Source organism: Ostrinia nubilalis, chromosome 14 (assembly GCF_963855985.1).
Source record: "Ostrinia nubilalis chromosome 14, ilOstNubi1.1, whole genome shotgun sequence".
NCBI classification, from domain to species: Eukaryota; Metazoa; Arthropoda; class Insecta; order Lepidoptera; family Crambidae; genus Ostrinia; species Ostrinia nubilalis.
This window is the reverse complement of record NC_087101.1, coordinates 13247557-13264906: the sequence shown is the minus strand read 5'-3', so window position 1 is coordinate 13264906 and position 17350 is coordinate 13247557. Positions and strand designations below refer to the sequence as shown.

Genomic DNA, 17350 nt, shown 5'->3' with positions numbered 1-17350 from the left:
TGGTCCCTATCGCTCGCGCGTAATTATGTTGCTGTCGCGACTGTGTGAAGGGCGCCCGCAGTGAGTGTGCGAGCGCGACAGCAATATAATTACGCGCGAGCGATATTGATGGGTAGCTTGGGGTCATTGGACGGGATTCTACGTGCTCACGGACCAGGCTTTACTACAGAATGAGGATCAGTACTGTTGTAGAAAATGCAATAAAACTAGTATCTACGTTAATCTTTAAGACATAAGAAAGATATATCTTTTTGAATTATCCAAATCGGACCATTACTTACGAAGATATTAAGTAATAAACATAGGCCGTTTTTGCCGCTAAAAGTCAACGTACGCAGGGCCGCGTGACGTCACTATATCCGAATCGAGCGCAGCCGGCGTACTATTGGGATGGAAAATATTTTTTTCCAGCTAAACTATCAGTTTTAGAAAAAAACTTTTAATAACATTTATTCATCAAAATAAAGTAACCCATCGACCAGTAATTTTTAAAAGTAAAAATTTTGAAAAATAAGTATCCAAAGACCACATTTTCATAGGATTCGATGGAATGCGGAGACGCGGTTGGGGTGAGTGTAACTTTATGATTGTTTGTAATACATAATATGAGTGCTAATAACGAGTTTCTGGCCTACTAGGGGGTGGGATAAGTAATACCCAGCTTTTAGCCTGGGGAAGGGGCAAGCCTTACCCAGCTTCTGGCCTTGGTGGGAGGGGGGAGAGGCAAGCCATACCCAGTTTCTGGCCGGGGGGGGGGGGGGGGGGGGGGGTTAAGTCATACCCAGCTTCTGGCCGAGGGGGAGTCATACCTAGCTTATGCTTATGGACTGGGGGGAGGGGCTAGCGCTAGCCTTACCCAGCTTTTGGCCTGAGGGGAGGGGGGGATCAAGTCATAACCAGTTTCTGGTTCTGGCCTAGGGGGGGGGGGGGTAAGTCATACCCAGCTTATGCTTATGGGCTGGGGGGAGGGGCTAGCGCTAGCCTTACCCAGCTTTTGGCCTGAGGGGAGGGGGGATCAAGTCATAACCAGTTTCTGGTTCTGGCCTAGGGGGGGGGGGGGGTAAGTCATACCCAGCTTATGCTTATGGGCTGGGGGGAGGGGCTAGCCTTACCCAGCTTCTGGCTTGGGGGAGGGGGGGGGGGGTCAAGTCATACCCAGTTTCTGGCCTGGGAGGGGGGGGTAAATCATACCCAACTTCTGGCCGAGGGGGAAGTCATGCCCAGTTTATGACCTGGGGAGAGGAGGGGGGCGGGGGAGTCATAGATAGGTAGGTACGTAGGTTAAACTCAGAAAAATTAAATAACAGGTAGGTATTGCGTGTACATAGAAATGATCTTCATAGCAATGTCTTGCTTGTAGCCTAGGCAGTGTATCTGCCTCAGCTATACCTTATTGTTAGAAGTAAATAAATTAATACTTATACATTTTTATATTTTACTTGGAAAAAGATATGACTAACAACACTTATGAACACTTTATTTGAATAAATCGCCAAATATACCACCGCGGAGACCCCAATCGCGTCTCCGCGTTCCATTGAATCGTATGAACGTATGGATTTTTTGCGATATTTTTCACAATTTCTATTTTTAAAAATTACCTATTGATAGCTTACTTTATTCTGATGAATAAATGTCATTACAAGTTTTTCTCTAAAGCTGATAGTTTGGCTAGAAAAAATTATTTTCTATCCACGCAGTACGCCGGCAGCGTTCGGATCGGATATAGTGACGTCATCGTCCCCGCGCCGGGCGGTCAGTGAACTTTTTTAGTAATTTGGCCATAACTTCGTCAATTTTTGTCGTAGAACAAAAATTTTTGGACTGTATATTAAGGATGTCTTAGACCTATAAATCTGCATTCACAGCTAAAAATCGAAATGATCCTCATTGTCTGATAAAATATAAAATATTATTTCTATTTTTGTGAACCAATGTGGTTCTAGCAGAGTATGTACAATAGGACGCTACTCTTCCCGTGGATATCGTAAATGGCGACTGAATGTGAACTTCAGACCTCCCCAGCCCGTCTGAAGCTGAATTGCGCTTTTATCAGTAAAGTCTGTAGGTATAATCTAAAAGTATTTTTTTTGTTGCAGTAACAATGAATGGACTGCGGCAGACGTCAAGGAGTACATTTGGCCTCCTGCCGATAAACCAGATGAAAATTCAAAGGTAAGTAATTTTTTTTTTTTGCAATTCCATACTTAGTGTATGGTTATACAATATACATACATTACGCCGCAGCGGTAGTGGTATCGCCACCGTCGCAGCACAGCTGCTCTAGTCTCCCTTGGACTTGTCTGAGGCATCACGGTGGCGAGTCTCGGCATCGCGGTGGCATCGAATGCTGCCGTTGTGGCATAATGTGTCCTTTATTTTACGGGGGAAAATGCATTGGATTGCATAACTACCCTGCGGTAATAGGGTAAGTTATGTGCTCACCAAGTCGGCGAGGCATATCCACTATAAAGACCCCGGTGCTCCGTCACTCGCCATAATGAGGGTTTTCGCGATTGAAAAATCCGCCAGATGGCAATACGTAGACGCGAGGTCCAAATGCTGCGTGATTGGTGGATTTTGACATATCTGTCAATGTCATGTCAAAAATAACCAATCATGCAGCATTTGGACCTCGCGTTTACGTATTGCCATCTGGCGGATTTTTCAATCGCGAAAACCCTCATTAGGAGGGAACTGTACATGTTACAATGTTAACATGTTAAAATGTATGAACTGTATGTATGTGACTTTGGTGTACCTAATAAATAAATAACTGTGGGGTTCCGAACAAAGCCTTCTGTACCACAGTCCCTCCGATGTGTAAAAAACCTAAACGCAACGGATGCTTCGAACAGTTTCTTTAAATACCCATATTGTTCCAGGTGATGATGATCCAGGAGCAAGTGGCGATGTTCCTGGGCGTGAAAGGCTTCCGCAAGCGCTACCCCGAGCTACAGCGCCGCGCCATAACCGGGCCCGAGCGCGACCACGTCATCGCGCTGGGGCTTGTGCGTGACGCGCTCGCCGAACGCGGTCAGTGATTAATGCTAAAGCCCGGTCTGTGAGCACGTAGAATTTTGTCCGATGACCCCAAGCTACCCATCCTTATCGCTCGCGCGTAATTATATTGCTGTCGCGACTGTGCGACGGGCGCCCGCAGTGAGTGTGCGAGCGCGACAGCAACATAATTACGCGCGAGCGATAAGGATGGGTAGCTTGGGGTCATTGGACAAAATTCTACGTGCTCACGGACCAGATTATACAAAACATTACCTGCCAGTTACCCTTTGGACTTCAATACGGTTAAATTAGGCATATATCCTTAGCTCAGGACCTACGGACGAAAAACAATTTTAGGACAATACTCGCGGCTCAATGACCCCTAGAATATTGTCGGGTTTTAGTGGGTAAGCCTCGCCTTTCTGGCGAAAAGAATCGCACATAACCCGACGAAGCCCGAGAAGCATTTCCCAACGGCAAAAAAGCTCATGTCTCTGGATATGAGGCAAGAAGAGAAGAAACAAGTTTGATTTTTCTAATTGTTACACGGATTAGCAAGCTGAAGTACACATACATAGCACTCAAAACGATGCCGATGGGGCAGGAATGTTCTGTAATAGAAGCCACACTCATGATTATAACTTACGGCAGTTTGCATGTACACGAGTTTCCGATCATCTTTCAAAAAGTTTTGCGATGCTGTATCGAATGTGGTCTCCTTGGTTCTGATGACGCGAGTTTCTGGCCGGTGAGAAAAAAAACCGGTATTGATTTTTGACGCTTGTCACTTCAGGATTTTTTCAGGAACTAGATAGGTATTTATTTAATTTTATTAATATTACAAACGTATTTTAGATTTTCAATTTCTTAATTATTCATTTTTAGTTAGATACAACTTATTTCTTACTTTGTTTTATGTTTTCCTCCTTCAACCCATTCTACTCATAGATGCTACTCACGGTCGACATCAGTAATTAAAGAAAGTTTCCTAGTCCCGTAGGACAATGTTAAAAACTTATAACAAGCGTACAGCAGTCATCATACATAACTCGGTCTAAATAACACGAGAAATCTACTTTTTGCACGCAGGTTAAATGTAGAGCGCCAAAAACAAAATGTTCGCCAAAAATCTGCTTTCAACTCGCACGTAAACAAATTTTACACATTCCCACCGTTACATCTTACATTGTTTGTTCAATCATTATATCTTTATTCTAATGTTATGATGTCCAATCCAACGTTTCAACATCAACCTATTTTACCCCAGGCCTGACCGCAGTAGACGCGAGCGAAGTGCTCGACATAATGCTGTCGGACTACCCGCACAAGTACGAGGAGTTCCGAGCGCACCAGCGACACAAGCAGCGCGACGCCGAGGAGCGGCCCGAGCCGAAGCCCGAGCCGAAACCCGAGCCGAAACACGAGCCGCCCAAACCCGACCCGGAGAAGACCAGACAGGTTAGTGTAGGACTTGTCTGTGATGTGAATACTACACTCAACATCAAATAAATCGAACTTTAAAGATTTTCTTTTGACACAATCATGGTGCCCCAACAATATTCATAGCTGGGCACCGTTAATCAAATAGTTAACTTCGTTAATCGTTAATCCGTTACAAAAAAAAATAACTTCGTTAAACGTTAAAACGTTACATTTCGGAAGATTTAACGCAAGTTAACGTTAATCGTTAATCCGTTAACATGTGATATTAAGACGAATAAAATACCAATAAATTCGAAAGCTTGTATCCTCTGTAGAATTTATTCCTCTTTTATGTTTGCGCTACAAGCTTTCCAAATTGTTTGAACCTTGCATAATATAAATTGTGGATTTTTAACTTCTTAATTAAGAAAATAAAAATCTAAAAAAAAACATATGATGTACATTAAAAAACTACCAACGAAAATTGTTTTGAACGAGATCTAGTAAGTAGTTTTTTTTTATTACCTCGTAAATCGTAAACCGCTTACCTATTACCGCGTAATCTTTCATACAAATAACTTAAATTAAAAAAACAATATTAATCAATGGTACGGAACCCTTTGTGCGTGAGTCCGACACGTACTTGGCCGGTTTTTTTTTTTCGTTTTAGTACAACTGCATTTCAGAATAAAAGCTTGTTTTTAAAAGTTTTTTAAATTATAATTTTATTATACAAGACAAATCCAACAAACCCAAACTCGATAAATTTCCTCCGTTTCGTTTAGGAATTCCTATGGCCACCTCCTGACTCCATCATCAGGACCCTGGACATCATCTAGTACTAAATTGCTCAAAAAGATAAATCCAACGAACCCAAATTCGATGCGATTCCGCCGTTTCATTTAGGAGTTTCTATGGCCGCCTCCTGACTCCATCATCAGACCAGTTCAATGGTACCATAACTGTAGGCGATGTAGGTCGATGGGTGAACGTAGGTGATAAGATGAAATGAAAAGTCTAGGTAGGAATATTGAAAATGCGGCGCGTCCGGGTGTACAAGTACGTTCGCAGATCACGAGAGTTCGACGACGAGACGACTGGCGGCTCTCGGCCGGTGAGCCGCTAGAAGCTTCTGACCATAAAAGGATAGAGGCCTCCGGCCAATCAGCGGGCCGCATTGCTAACGGCTAGCTTGGAATGTTCTAGGCGCGCGATAATAATATCACATAATATTACCTACGCGCGCACCCAAATTAGCTTCTTATTATTTAATGATCCAAAAACACATACACACAGTGTAAGTTCGACATAATGGTCAATAACAGTGTACATTATTATTATTACGATGTAAATATACTCATAGGTTATTAAACATTCATACATATTTAGTTAATAGATCCCAAGCTACGTAAGTTTACTAGTTATTTAAGGATTAAATTAAGGAGAAAATTAAAATTTATTTGTTTTGGTAACATAAAAAAAATCTTATGTAGGTAAGTACTTATTTAGTGGCCTTAATGGAATGATGTTTATTCAAAATTCGTTAAAATACCTCTGCGCTTGCAAAAATCTTTTATTTCAAACGTAGCAACGAAACGAAGCAAAAAAGTTGACCGCGCTAGTGTTGTAAGTAAGAACCTCGAGTCTTAAAAGTCTTTGTTTCGAGACTTGAGTTTATTTTTAACACTTCACATGAATCATTGAGCCTTCCGAGTCCTTTCGAGTATTTTAAGTTCTTTGAGCTAGACTGAATCATGACATGAACTTGAGTTGGTGTATACTAATAGGCAATAATGAGTGATTTCATATCATCATCCGTATGTTATATCCTGATTGAAAATAAAATAAATCGCACAATACAAATGTAATATCAATCAAATTGCATTAAACGCAAATAATCGAATCAAAAGTATCCATCTAAAGACTGACGATTTTCTTAATCAAAAAATTAAAACCGTCCAATAAAATAATAAACACACAGTCCTTATTCATTGCTATTTTATTTTCTTCAAACTTTTAATAAGTAAGATTCCAAGACTCGAGTGTCGTATCGTACAACACTAGCCGGCGCAGCAAACGAACTTGTCGCCGCCATTAGACACGTGCCGCCGGCCGCCGGCTAGCGCAATGTACAGTCACCAAAATAAAATTAAGAAATGCAACAAACTTTTTTTTACTATTCAAATTAAAATTGTGTTTATTGTTAAATCATAGGTACATAAGATAGGTCATAAATAAATACCAAGTTGGAACGGAAATGATTCGGAAATTTTATTTAACTAATTAGGTACCTACCTACCTCATCTACTTTTCTATTGTAATAGAAATGATGACATTAACGATTAATTTAAGAATGGACTTTGATTTAGGATAATTGGAATATCAATACAAACAAATTGAAGAGTTTTATTTGCTTCAATAGTCTAATTTAATGTTTCTACATAAATTGACTAGGCCATTGAATTACCTTCACAAAACAATAAGTTTGATTAATTTTTAATTATTATCTGTTATAGGATATTTTACCATGAAATACTCAACACCACAATTTAGATTCGAATCAATTGAAATCGAAAGCAAGCAGATAAAATAATAAATAAATAAGTTTATTTTTTGTCGACTGTACGCCTATGCCAACTTTTCGGCTCTTGCTTTGGCGGCGTCGGCGTCTTTGTGTCAACAAAGGGCGTGCGGCTTGTCGGCATTTGTCGGCGCGTGCGCTTTGATTTAATTCAGTTTTTGACTAGCTTTCTTGTGTGAAGGTGCGTTTTGTAGTGCTCGTGAAGTGAACTATGACTAGAGAATACAATCCCGGGATCCCGATTCCCGGGATCCCGGGATCCCGACCCTTTTCTGATCCCGAAAATCCCGGGACTGTACTTGGCTAATCCCGGTATTTTCGGGATTGATATAAACAGGTCTATTTTGCATTCTACGATCCGTTGCGCCTTGACTATGACCTTGCCTAGATTATACCTTAGCATAAAATTATATAACGATAAAAACAAACCTAAGGTACGATACAGATACGGACTATACAGGTACGGCCCTAATAATATCTTTTTCGTAGACCTTAGAAGGGACTTTCCCACTCGGAATACTTCAATAAGGTAATTCCCCTTCTCATAAGGTAACTCCCCGATGGGCTAACAGGGGCCTGTTTGAAAATGGAGGAGTTCGTGGATATCACTTAGAATAAGCATATAAGTATCTATTTATCCGTAGCTCCAACGAGTGTAGAACCCAAGCGAGCGTTTTCAGCTGCTGCTTTTGTTGGAAATAAATTACGAAGCAGGCTAGGAAGTCAACATTGGATGCTTTGATATTTCTAAGATTCTTATTCCGAAATTCTAAAAAGTGCTTTTGATTTGTATACAGGGTGTTAGGTAAATGGGTATATGAGCCGACAGTAGCCCATGTTAACATGGTCATATAAATGGTATGGTGAAGTCAGAAAATTGATATCTTCATTTTAATTATTTTATTTTTCATAGAAATCGTATTTTATAAAATTTATTTTGTATGATAATTAAAAAAAATAAAATGATATCAAATTTCTGACTTCATCATACCATTTATATGCCCATGTTAACATGGGCTAGTGTCGGCTCATATACACATTTACCTAACACCCTGTATTTTATTTTAGTATTATTGCAACTAACAATATTAAAAACATCTTTTGAGAAATTATACTTAAGTTTTTTTTTATTAGAACCCAATTCCCACATAAGGCTGATCCCGGGATAGTCCCGGGATCCCGGGATTACCCATCAAAAATCCCGTAATCCCGGGATTGAAAAACATGCTCGGGATTGTATTCTCTAACTATGACGCACAGGTGCACAAATCCAAATAAATTTACTAAGACGCGCCTTAAAAATCATGGCCTTTGCTGGTTGATTTTTCGATGGTATCGTGAATCCATTTTACTGTGATCAACATAAGATAATAAGGATAGACAACGATATGAGAGTAGGCCTGCAACATTGAAGTGATAGCTCGCCCAATCAGTTGATCAGCTAATCGGCTATCAGCTGTGACGACTGCTGTGAGGCCTGTGAGTTGTTATGACGTGAGTGTAAACAACAAAAAAGTGTGCAGTGGTAGTGATCGTTGAGTGTGTTGTGTCTCGTGTTCCTGTGCAGAATGAATACACTACAGCTTTGTTGTGTGAGTAAAAAATACAGCATGTTCCATTATGTAAGACGCAATGAATTTTTATTTTTGCCAGAAAATGTAACTTTGTAAAATCATTATAAAACACTTACCTACTGAAAATTTGGTGAACTTGTTCAGTGTACCGTATAGATGCCCCCATTAAACGGAATGTAGCTAGTTTAGAAGGACCCTGTATAGCCTACATTCAGGCACCATCAGTTACATATTCATACAAATGAAAGGCAAATCTAATAAGATAGTAAATTAGTTTCATAAGTAGCCATTTTAATCATTTGACAGTTCATAACGTACGATAAAGTCAGTTATACAAAGCGTTTGACAGAATAATCGTACGTTATAAACTGTCAAATTATAACGATTGCTTTACACAATTCCACCTCTGGTCTTAAATTCAGTTGTAAATAAATAAAAAAATGCATTTTAATATATCGTTGCGTTAGTGATCTGATTACAAAAACTATTGCTTTGGGTTCTGGAAGTTCTGGAAGCCCGAACGTACTTGTCAGAACGCGTTTTTCAGCGTGCCTGCTGTATCTTTTTGATAAATAGTAGGTACTGGATTAACGATTAACGGACTTAGGATACTTTAACGGAAGTTAACGAGTCCGTTAACAATTTTTAAAGTTAACTTAAAAGTTAATCCGTTAATAGAAATGTTAACTTCGTTAATTAACGATTAACGGATTAACGAGTTAATGCCCAGCTATGACAATATTGTTATTTGAAAGCCTAATAAATAAACTTAAAGAAAAACACATTTATTTTTTTATAAACAATTAACAGGTACCATAAATGTGACTTGAAAAAAGGCCTCACTTGGGGCTCACCTATGGGACCAAGTAGACCAACTTTCGTGGTTATAAAACCAAATAATGATCTTTCTTACGTATCCTTTTTAATAAATGGATAGCAATTAATCCCAATTTAACAGTTTTATAGCCATAAAAGTTGGCTCAAGCGTAACTACCTATTTTTTGAAGAAGTGACTCTGGATCCTTCTAAAGACACATCATTGGGACAAAAACCTTTCCTTTAATGAAATGAAGTTTAGAACTAGGCTTTCAAATGGTACCAATGTTGGTGGCAAGTGGGGATGCATAGGTTTGATAAGTGCTTGTCGCGGGAGGTGCGATTTATTTGATGCCGAGTGTATTTGTGTCTGCAGCTTTATCGTTTATTTCTATTAATTTAGAAGCTGCGCAAACGCGAACACTATGTAAATATAAAGACTGTTTTTTACGTTATTATTTTAAAGTTATAACTTTAAGAGTAGGCGCACACCGTTGATTTTTCGTCGGCCGATAGTTTAGTCGGGCAGTTGATCAGTATGGGCATGTATGGGAGTGCGCACACTATGCTGATTCGATTTGGCCGATTCTTCATACAATTTAAAATCGGGCACAACTATCGGTCAACTAAAAATCAACGGTGTGCGCCTACTCTAAGTTGACGAAACTTAAACCGCTCAAAATTACCTTCAAGTGTCTTAACTGTAACTTGTTGTTAGTTTTCTGGTATCCACAGCTCAAGTATTGTTTTTTTTTTTTGGTGACTAGATGACGTGTACAATGTCCTAATGTTAAATCACAAAATACTACAAACTCATGTGTGTACTACATATTTTATGCCTACGCTTGGCGATCGTGCTAAGGTTGGTCGGAGCAGCTCTGCGGGCAGTCGGCTCGCCGAGCAGTTCCTATCTTAACTGTTTTTAATGAGGAAGATGAGCGGTGACTATGTGTGCGTTAGACGAGCGCACTTTATAAATGTAGATTGCGCTATGTACCTCAATTTACTCAATATGTTTATTGCTTCCTTAATAGTACATTTAGGTGTTACATAATTATATTTGGAGATCATTAAGGACCCTGTTGGGTGCTGCAAACTAAAAATCTATAAGAGAGGAGGCTTCTTTTCTGTTTTGTGGTTGAATGTCGACATCTTTTGCCCGCAGGACCTAGCAGCGGCAGCGATAGCGTCGGCGGCCGAATGGAACGCGCGCCTCAACGTGATCCGGCGACCCGCCTGCGCCGACCTGCAGAGCATGGCGCTCCACACGCGCCGCCCCCCGCGCGCGCCCGCGCCCGCCCGCCCGCCCGCCGGCCTCTACCCGCACGCGCTGCTGCCCGGCCAGTACCAGCACTCCTACCGCGCCTACACCGCCGCGCAGCTCAGGTACTATACTAGCGCCCGCCGGCTCTACCCGCACGCGCTGCTGCCCGGCCAGTACCAGCACTCCTACCGCGCCTACACCGCCGCGCAGCTCAGGTACTATACTAGCGCCCGCCGGCTCTACCCGCACGCGCTGCTGCCCGGCCAGTACCAGCACTCCTACCGCGCCTACACCGCCGCGCAGCTCAGGTACTATACTAGCGCCCGCCGGCTCTACCCGCACGCGCTGCTGCCCGGCCAGTACCAGCACTCCTACCGCGCCTACACCGCCGCGCAGCTCAGGTACTATACTAGCGCCCGCCGGCTCTACCCGCACGCGCTGCTGCCCGGCCAGTACCAGCACTCCTACCGCGCCTACACCGCCGCGCAGCTCAGGTACTATACTAGCGCCCGCCGGCTCTACCCGCACGCGCTGCTGCCCGGCCAGTACCAGCACTCCTACCGCGCCTACACCGCCGCGCAGCTCAGGTACTATACTAGCGCCCGCCGGCTCTACCCGCACGCGCTGCTGCCCGGCCAGTACCAGCACTCCTACCGCGCCTACACCGCCGCGCAGCTCAGGTACTATACTAGCGCCCGCCGGCTCTACCCGCACGCGCTGCTGCCCGGCCAGTACCAGCACTCCTACCGCGCCTACACCGCCGCGCAGCTCAGGTACTATACTAGCGCCCGCCGGCTCTACCCGCACGCGCTGCTGCCCGGCCAGTACCAGCACTCCTACCGCGCCTACACCGCCGCGCAGCTCAGGTACTATACTAGCGCCCGCCGGCTCTACCCGCACGCGCTGCTGCCCGGCCAGTACCAGCACTCCTACCGCGCCTACACCGCCGCGCAGCTCAGGTACTATACTAGCGCCCGCCGGCTCTACCCGCACGCGCTGCTGCCCGGCCAGTACCAGCACTCCTACCGCGCCTACACCGCCGCGCAGCTCAGGTACTATACTAGCGCCCGCCGGCTCTACCCGCACGCGCTGCTGCCCGGCCAGTACCAGCACTCCTACCGCGCCTACACCGCCGCGCAGCTCAGGTACTATACTAGCGCCCGCCGGCTCTACCCGCACGCGCTGCTGCCCGGCCAGTACCAGCACTCCTACCGCGCCTACACCGCCGCGCAGCTCAGGTACTATACTAGCGCCCGCCGGCTCTACCCGCACGCGCTGCTGCCCGGCCAGTACCAGCACTCCTACCGCGCCTACACCGCCGCGCAGCTCAGGTACTATACTAGCGCCCGCCGGCTCTACCCGCACGCGCTGCTGCCCGGCCAGTACCAGCACTCCTACCGCGCCTACACCGCCGCGCAGCTCAGGTACTATACTAGCGCCCGCCGGCTCTACCCGCACGCGCTGCTGCCCGGCCAGTACCAGCACTCCTACCGCGCCTACACCGCCGCGCAGCTCAGGTACTATACTAGCGCCCGCCGGCCTCTACCCGCACGCGCTGCTGCCCGGCCAGTACCAGCACTCCTACCGCGCCTACACCGCCGCGCAGCTCAGGTACTATACTAGCGCCCGCCGGCTCTACCCGCACGCGCTGCTGCCCGGCCAGTACCAGCACTCCTACCGCGCCTACACCGCCGCGCAGCTCAGGTACTATACTAGCGCCCGCCGGCTCTACCCGCACGCGCTGCTGCCCGGCCAGTACCAGCACTCCTGCCGCGCCTACACCGCCGCGCAGCTCAGGTACTATACTAGCGCCCGCCGGCTCTACCCGCACGCGCTGCTGCCCGGCCAGTACCAGCACTCCTACCGCGCCTACACCGCCGCGCAGCTCAGGTACTATACTAGCGCCCGCCGGCTCTACCCGCACGCGCTGCTGCCCGGCCAGTACCAGCACTCCTACCGCGCCTACACCGCCGCGCAGCTCAGGTAGACGATAATACAGTGTGAGTCACGTTAAAGTGTACATATGAAAATAGATGAAACTAGACCTATTTTTATCGACAAAAAAGAGGTCAAAAAATTTTTGAGATTTTTTTTAAATTTTTTATAGATTTTTCTTTCTTCCAATTACTTATTGTAAAGAAAACGTAATAACTTTTAAACTAAGCAGTATATCCTGATAAAATAAAAACAGTAATAATGCTAAATAACAGGCAATACTAAAAAAATACATAAAATGCACAAAAAATGCCAACAAATATTAAAAAATTATACTTTTTGAAAAAAATCTGCTTTAAAATTCGTGTTTTTTTTGGTTATTTGATAAATTTCTCCAAAAAATGCCCCTATAACAGGTGGTTTTTATTACTTTGTATTATTCTCTATCGTATTATCTTTGTAAAACTAAAAAGCGCATGTCTCTATCCCTATCACAACATTTGCTATGATCGTTTGAACAAAGGCCTGCCACAACATTATTCTCCGCTACAGGTAGAGACAATTTTAATTTTAACTAAAATGCTTATTTTACTTCGAAATCTTTTGTTTTTATTTGAAATCTAACTTGTCTTTATCGAAATTACAAATCTAGAGCCATTTTCAGTTTCGTTGTTAACGAAGCTTTGAATGGCGCGCCCGAAGAGGCTTAGTTCAAACGATCATTGCAAACGTTGTGATAGGGATAGAGACATGCGATTTTTGGTTTTACGAAGGTAATACGATAGAGAATAATACAAAGTAATAAAAACCACCGGTTATAGGGGCATTTTTTGGAGAAATTTATCAAATAACCAAAAAAACACGAATTTAAAAGCAGATTTTTTTCAAAAAGTATCATTTTTTATTATTTGTTGGCCTTTTTTGTGTATTTTATGTATTTTTTTAGTATCGCCTGTTATTTAGCATTATTACTGTTTTTATTTTGTCAGGATATACCGCTTAGTTTAAAAGTTATTACGTTTTCTTTACAATAAGTAATTGGAAGAAAAAAAATTCAATAAAAAATTAAAAAAAAATATCAAAAAAATTTTGACCTCTTTTTTGTCGATAAAAATAGGTCTAGTTTCATCTATTTTCATATGTACACTTTAACGTGACTCACACTGTATAATGCTTTCTTCTCAGTCAAAAGACGACCACTGCTGGACAGGTGCATCTCCCAAGTTTACCTCTAAGGTCCTGCACCGACCGCATTCAGGCTCAAACGCTCAGGCGCATCGACTGCGAGTTCTAGCGATCGCATTTCGCTATATGGTGATCAACCCGTCCTTATAAACAACGAGCAAGATCTAGAAAACCCAACTATAGATAAGAATTAGTTATACAGTAATTTTAAGAGGTAATTTTTAATTAATATATTCGCTTTATATTGATTGTAATATTATTGTAACTATTTTATTCATAAATTTGTTATAACTCGGTCCTTTTCAGTTCTCGATTTCTCTTATTTTTATATTGTACGTAATATAACTACCTTTTTTACAATGGCAGTACATTCTATATTAAACTCCTTGGACAATCTCGAAAAACTAAGCATATCTGAATCATCTATGTGTGATATTGATAGCTGTGTTCCTCCCAATTTTGACTGCCGACAGCATCTAAAACTGCTAAATCAGAATATTAGAAGTATATCTAAAAACATGACTGAATTATATACACTTCTTACTAGAACGAATGTATCATGGGATATAATAACTCTGACTGAATGCTGGCTCCCAGGTGGTGTAGTTGTCCCGGACATTGATGGGTATGTAACTTACAAAACTACCTTAAATCGCACACAAAATGAAGGAGTAGTTACTTATGTACAGAAACATCTTGGTGTCACTGTTGAGGAGCCGGCTCTCCAGGATGCAAATTGCCTTCAAGTTAAAGTTGACCATAACACCATCCTACTCTCTATCTACAGGCCCCCTGGATATAAGGACTTAACTAACTTTCTAAACTCTTTGGACGTAGTATTGTCCAAAATTTCACGCTACCAAAATATTATTATTTCTGGTGACATAAATATAAATATTGGGGAGCAATCCCAAGACACAAATAAGAATAATTACCTGAATTTATTGGCGTCCCATGGCCTTTTACCGGCCCACACACTCCCCACAAGAATGAACGCCTGCCTCGATCATATGTTTCTTAAAACTAACTTACCAGCTAGGACTTTTGTGGCACCCTCTTCCTTGACAGATCACGACACTGTTCTGCTTTATCTTGCTAAGAGGATACCTAAACGTGTCTCAAATGGTACTGCTAGGAAAATCAATTACGACCAGTTATCCATAGACATAGCCAAAATCAATTTTGACCCTATCTTTCATACTTTGGACCCTCACGTAGCAGCAGATATTCTCATTTCTCTAATTTCTAATGCAATTAAGACCAATACAAAAATTGTCAAGGTTCCCTATCGCAAAAAATCCATTAAACCCTGGATTACTCCAGGCCTCCTACGCTGTATTCGCCACAAAGATAATTTGCATAAAAAAGTTAAACAGACACCAGAAAATGAGATACTAAAAATTAGCTATCTACGATATCGCAACTACTGCAACAAACTAATAAAAAAAACAAAAAGAGACTTTGAAAAAAACAAAATAAACGAAGCTGGCAAATCTAAAAACAATAGACAACTTTGGGAAGCAATTAACGATGTGACAAATAGGAATAGGAAAGGGAAGGAGACTGATATGTCGCAACTCTTGACCTTGTGCGATAATCCAAAACTCTCATTAGACTACGTAAATAATTATTTTTGTGATGTTGGAAAAAACCTAGCTGAAAAGTTTGATAACGTAACAACCAACAAGACAAAGATTTCACCGGCTAAATTACATAAAAACTCGTTCGTCTTACTATCTACAGATGAACAGGAAGTGTGCGAATTGATAATGTCTCTGCGTAATGATTGTGCTACTGGCTGGGATAATATTTCAAATAAGTTCCTAAAAACCCACCTAAATGTTATAGTGCCGCCCTTGACCCACATTTGTAACTTAGCTCTTACTATGGGTTGCTTCCCTAGAGCTTTTAAAAAAGCAATCATTAAACCTATTTATAAGAGTGGGGACAGAGATCGTGTTGGCAATTATAGACCTATAGCCATTTTACTTGTTAGCTATCTAGAAAAAAACGATTTATTTTTCCCTTCTCAATATGGTTTCCGTGCCGAAAAGTCCACTTCTGACGCTGTGCATGACCTGACTGACTACATTGTTAGAAACCTAGATAGTGGACATAAAGTTTTGGGAATATTTTTGGACTTGGCAAAAGCATTTGACACGGTCTCTGTCCCGATTCTGCTAAGTAAATTGGAAAGCATGGGAATACGGGATGTGCAGTTGAGACTCTTCGAGAGCTATCTAAGTGAGAGAACCCAGCGAGTTAAAGTAGATGATGTCATCAGCGATGAGCGCACTGTCAATTATGGAGTTCCCCAAGGCAGTGTGCTAGGGCCCACACTTTTTCTAATCTACATTAACGAACTGGGAGGGCTTAAGCTACCTAACGGAAAATCCATAATTTTCGCAGATGATACAGTCCTATTATTCAAAGCCAAAACATGGGAAGAGGTATACGGAAATGCTCAGCATGGAATGAATCTAGTAACGCAATGGCTAAAAAATAATGTGCTGACCCTAAATGCCGACAAAACCAAATTTATTTCTTTTACTATAAAAAAACAAGTTGACTCATCACCTAATCTTGCTCTGACTGCTCATTCCTGTCTTATGCCAGGACATGGTACCTGCTCCTGTCCTTATCTAAACCGTTGTGAGAGTATCAAGTACTTGGGAGTCTATATCGACGAACATCTCAGATTCCAGGAACACATCAACTCTCTCAACAGTAGGCTCAGAAAAATGATTTATGTTTTTAGAACTCTGAGACACGTTGCTGATGAGTTCGTGCGCAAATCGGTCTACTTTGCACTAGTGCAGTCACTGATTACTTACTGCATCACTGCCTGGGGAGGCTCGCCCAAAACAAACCTCATTGATCTTGAGAGAACGCAACGAGCTATTCTCAAGGTCTCCTACTTTCACACATATAGACATCCCACGTTCCAATTGTATACCCAAGCTAAGGTCCTAACAGTGCGCCAACTGTTTATATTGCATATAGTGCTCAAGCAGCACATCCTTGTCCCTTACAAAAACCCCTCTAAAAGTTCACCACGTAGGCGTAAACTGCCAGTGGACCGACGAACTCACAAGTTCTCAACATCTTTTTCGCAGAAGTTCTTTTGCTATCTTGGCGGATTCCTTTATAATAAAATCAATAAAATTCTTACAATATACCCGCTAACGAAAGTGAAATGTAAAGTGTTAACTTCTGAATGGCTGAATACTCTAAATTATAATGAAACAGAAATGCTATTAAATGTACCACTTTAGACGTATTTAAACAAGCGAGTTGAGTGTAACTGTTTCTGCTTTTGACACTGTAAAACTGATTGTTGCAATAACCTGTATCTATCTTTATACTTTGTTTTCTTTTTTCTATATTTATATAATACTAGCTTTCCGCCCGCGATTTCGCACGGGTGAAATTTCGTTTGTCACAGATCGTCATAAATTGTAGCCTAAGTGTTGTTCTGGATTATGAACAGCGATACTGTAAAGTTTCATCAAAATCCACTCAGTGGTTTTTGAGCCTATTCATTACAAACATACAAAAATAGTTACAAAT

The 17350-nt window shown here is 42.3% G+C and overlaps 1 protein-coding gene across 1 annotated transcript in view; it reads left to right on the top strand.

Annotated features, from left to right (window-relative positions):
- Nucleotides 1-17350, top strand: part of LOC135078200 (uncharacterized) — a 46526-nt gene that overhangs the window by 15564 nt on the left and 13612 nt on the right. The window contains exons 6-9 of the mRNA XM_063972786.1: nucleotides 2100-2175; nucleotides 2886-3036; nucleotides 4271-4461; nucleotides 10562-10782. Coding sequence (XP_063828856.1) covers nucleotides 2100-2175; nucleotides 2886-3036; nucleotides 4271-4461; nucleotides 10562-10782 — 639 coding nt within the window. The remainder of the gene's footprint in view (nucleotides 1-2099; nucleotides 2176-2885; nucleotides 3037-4270; nucleotides 4462-10561; nucleotides 10783-17350) is intronic.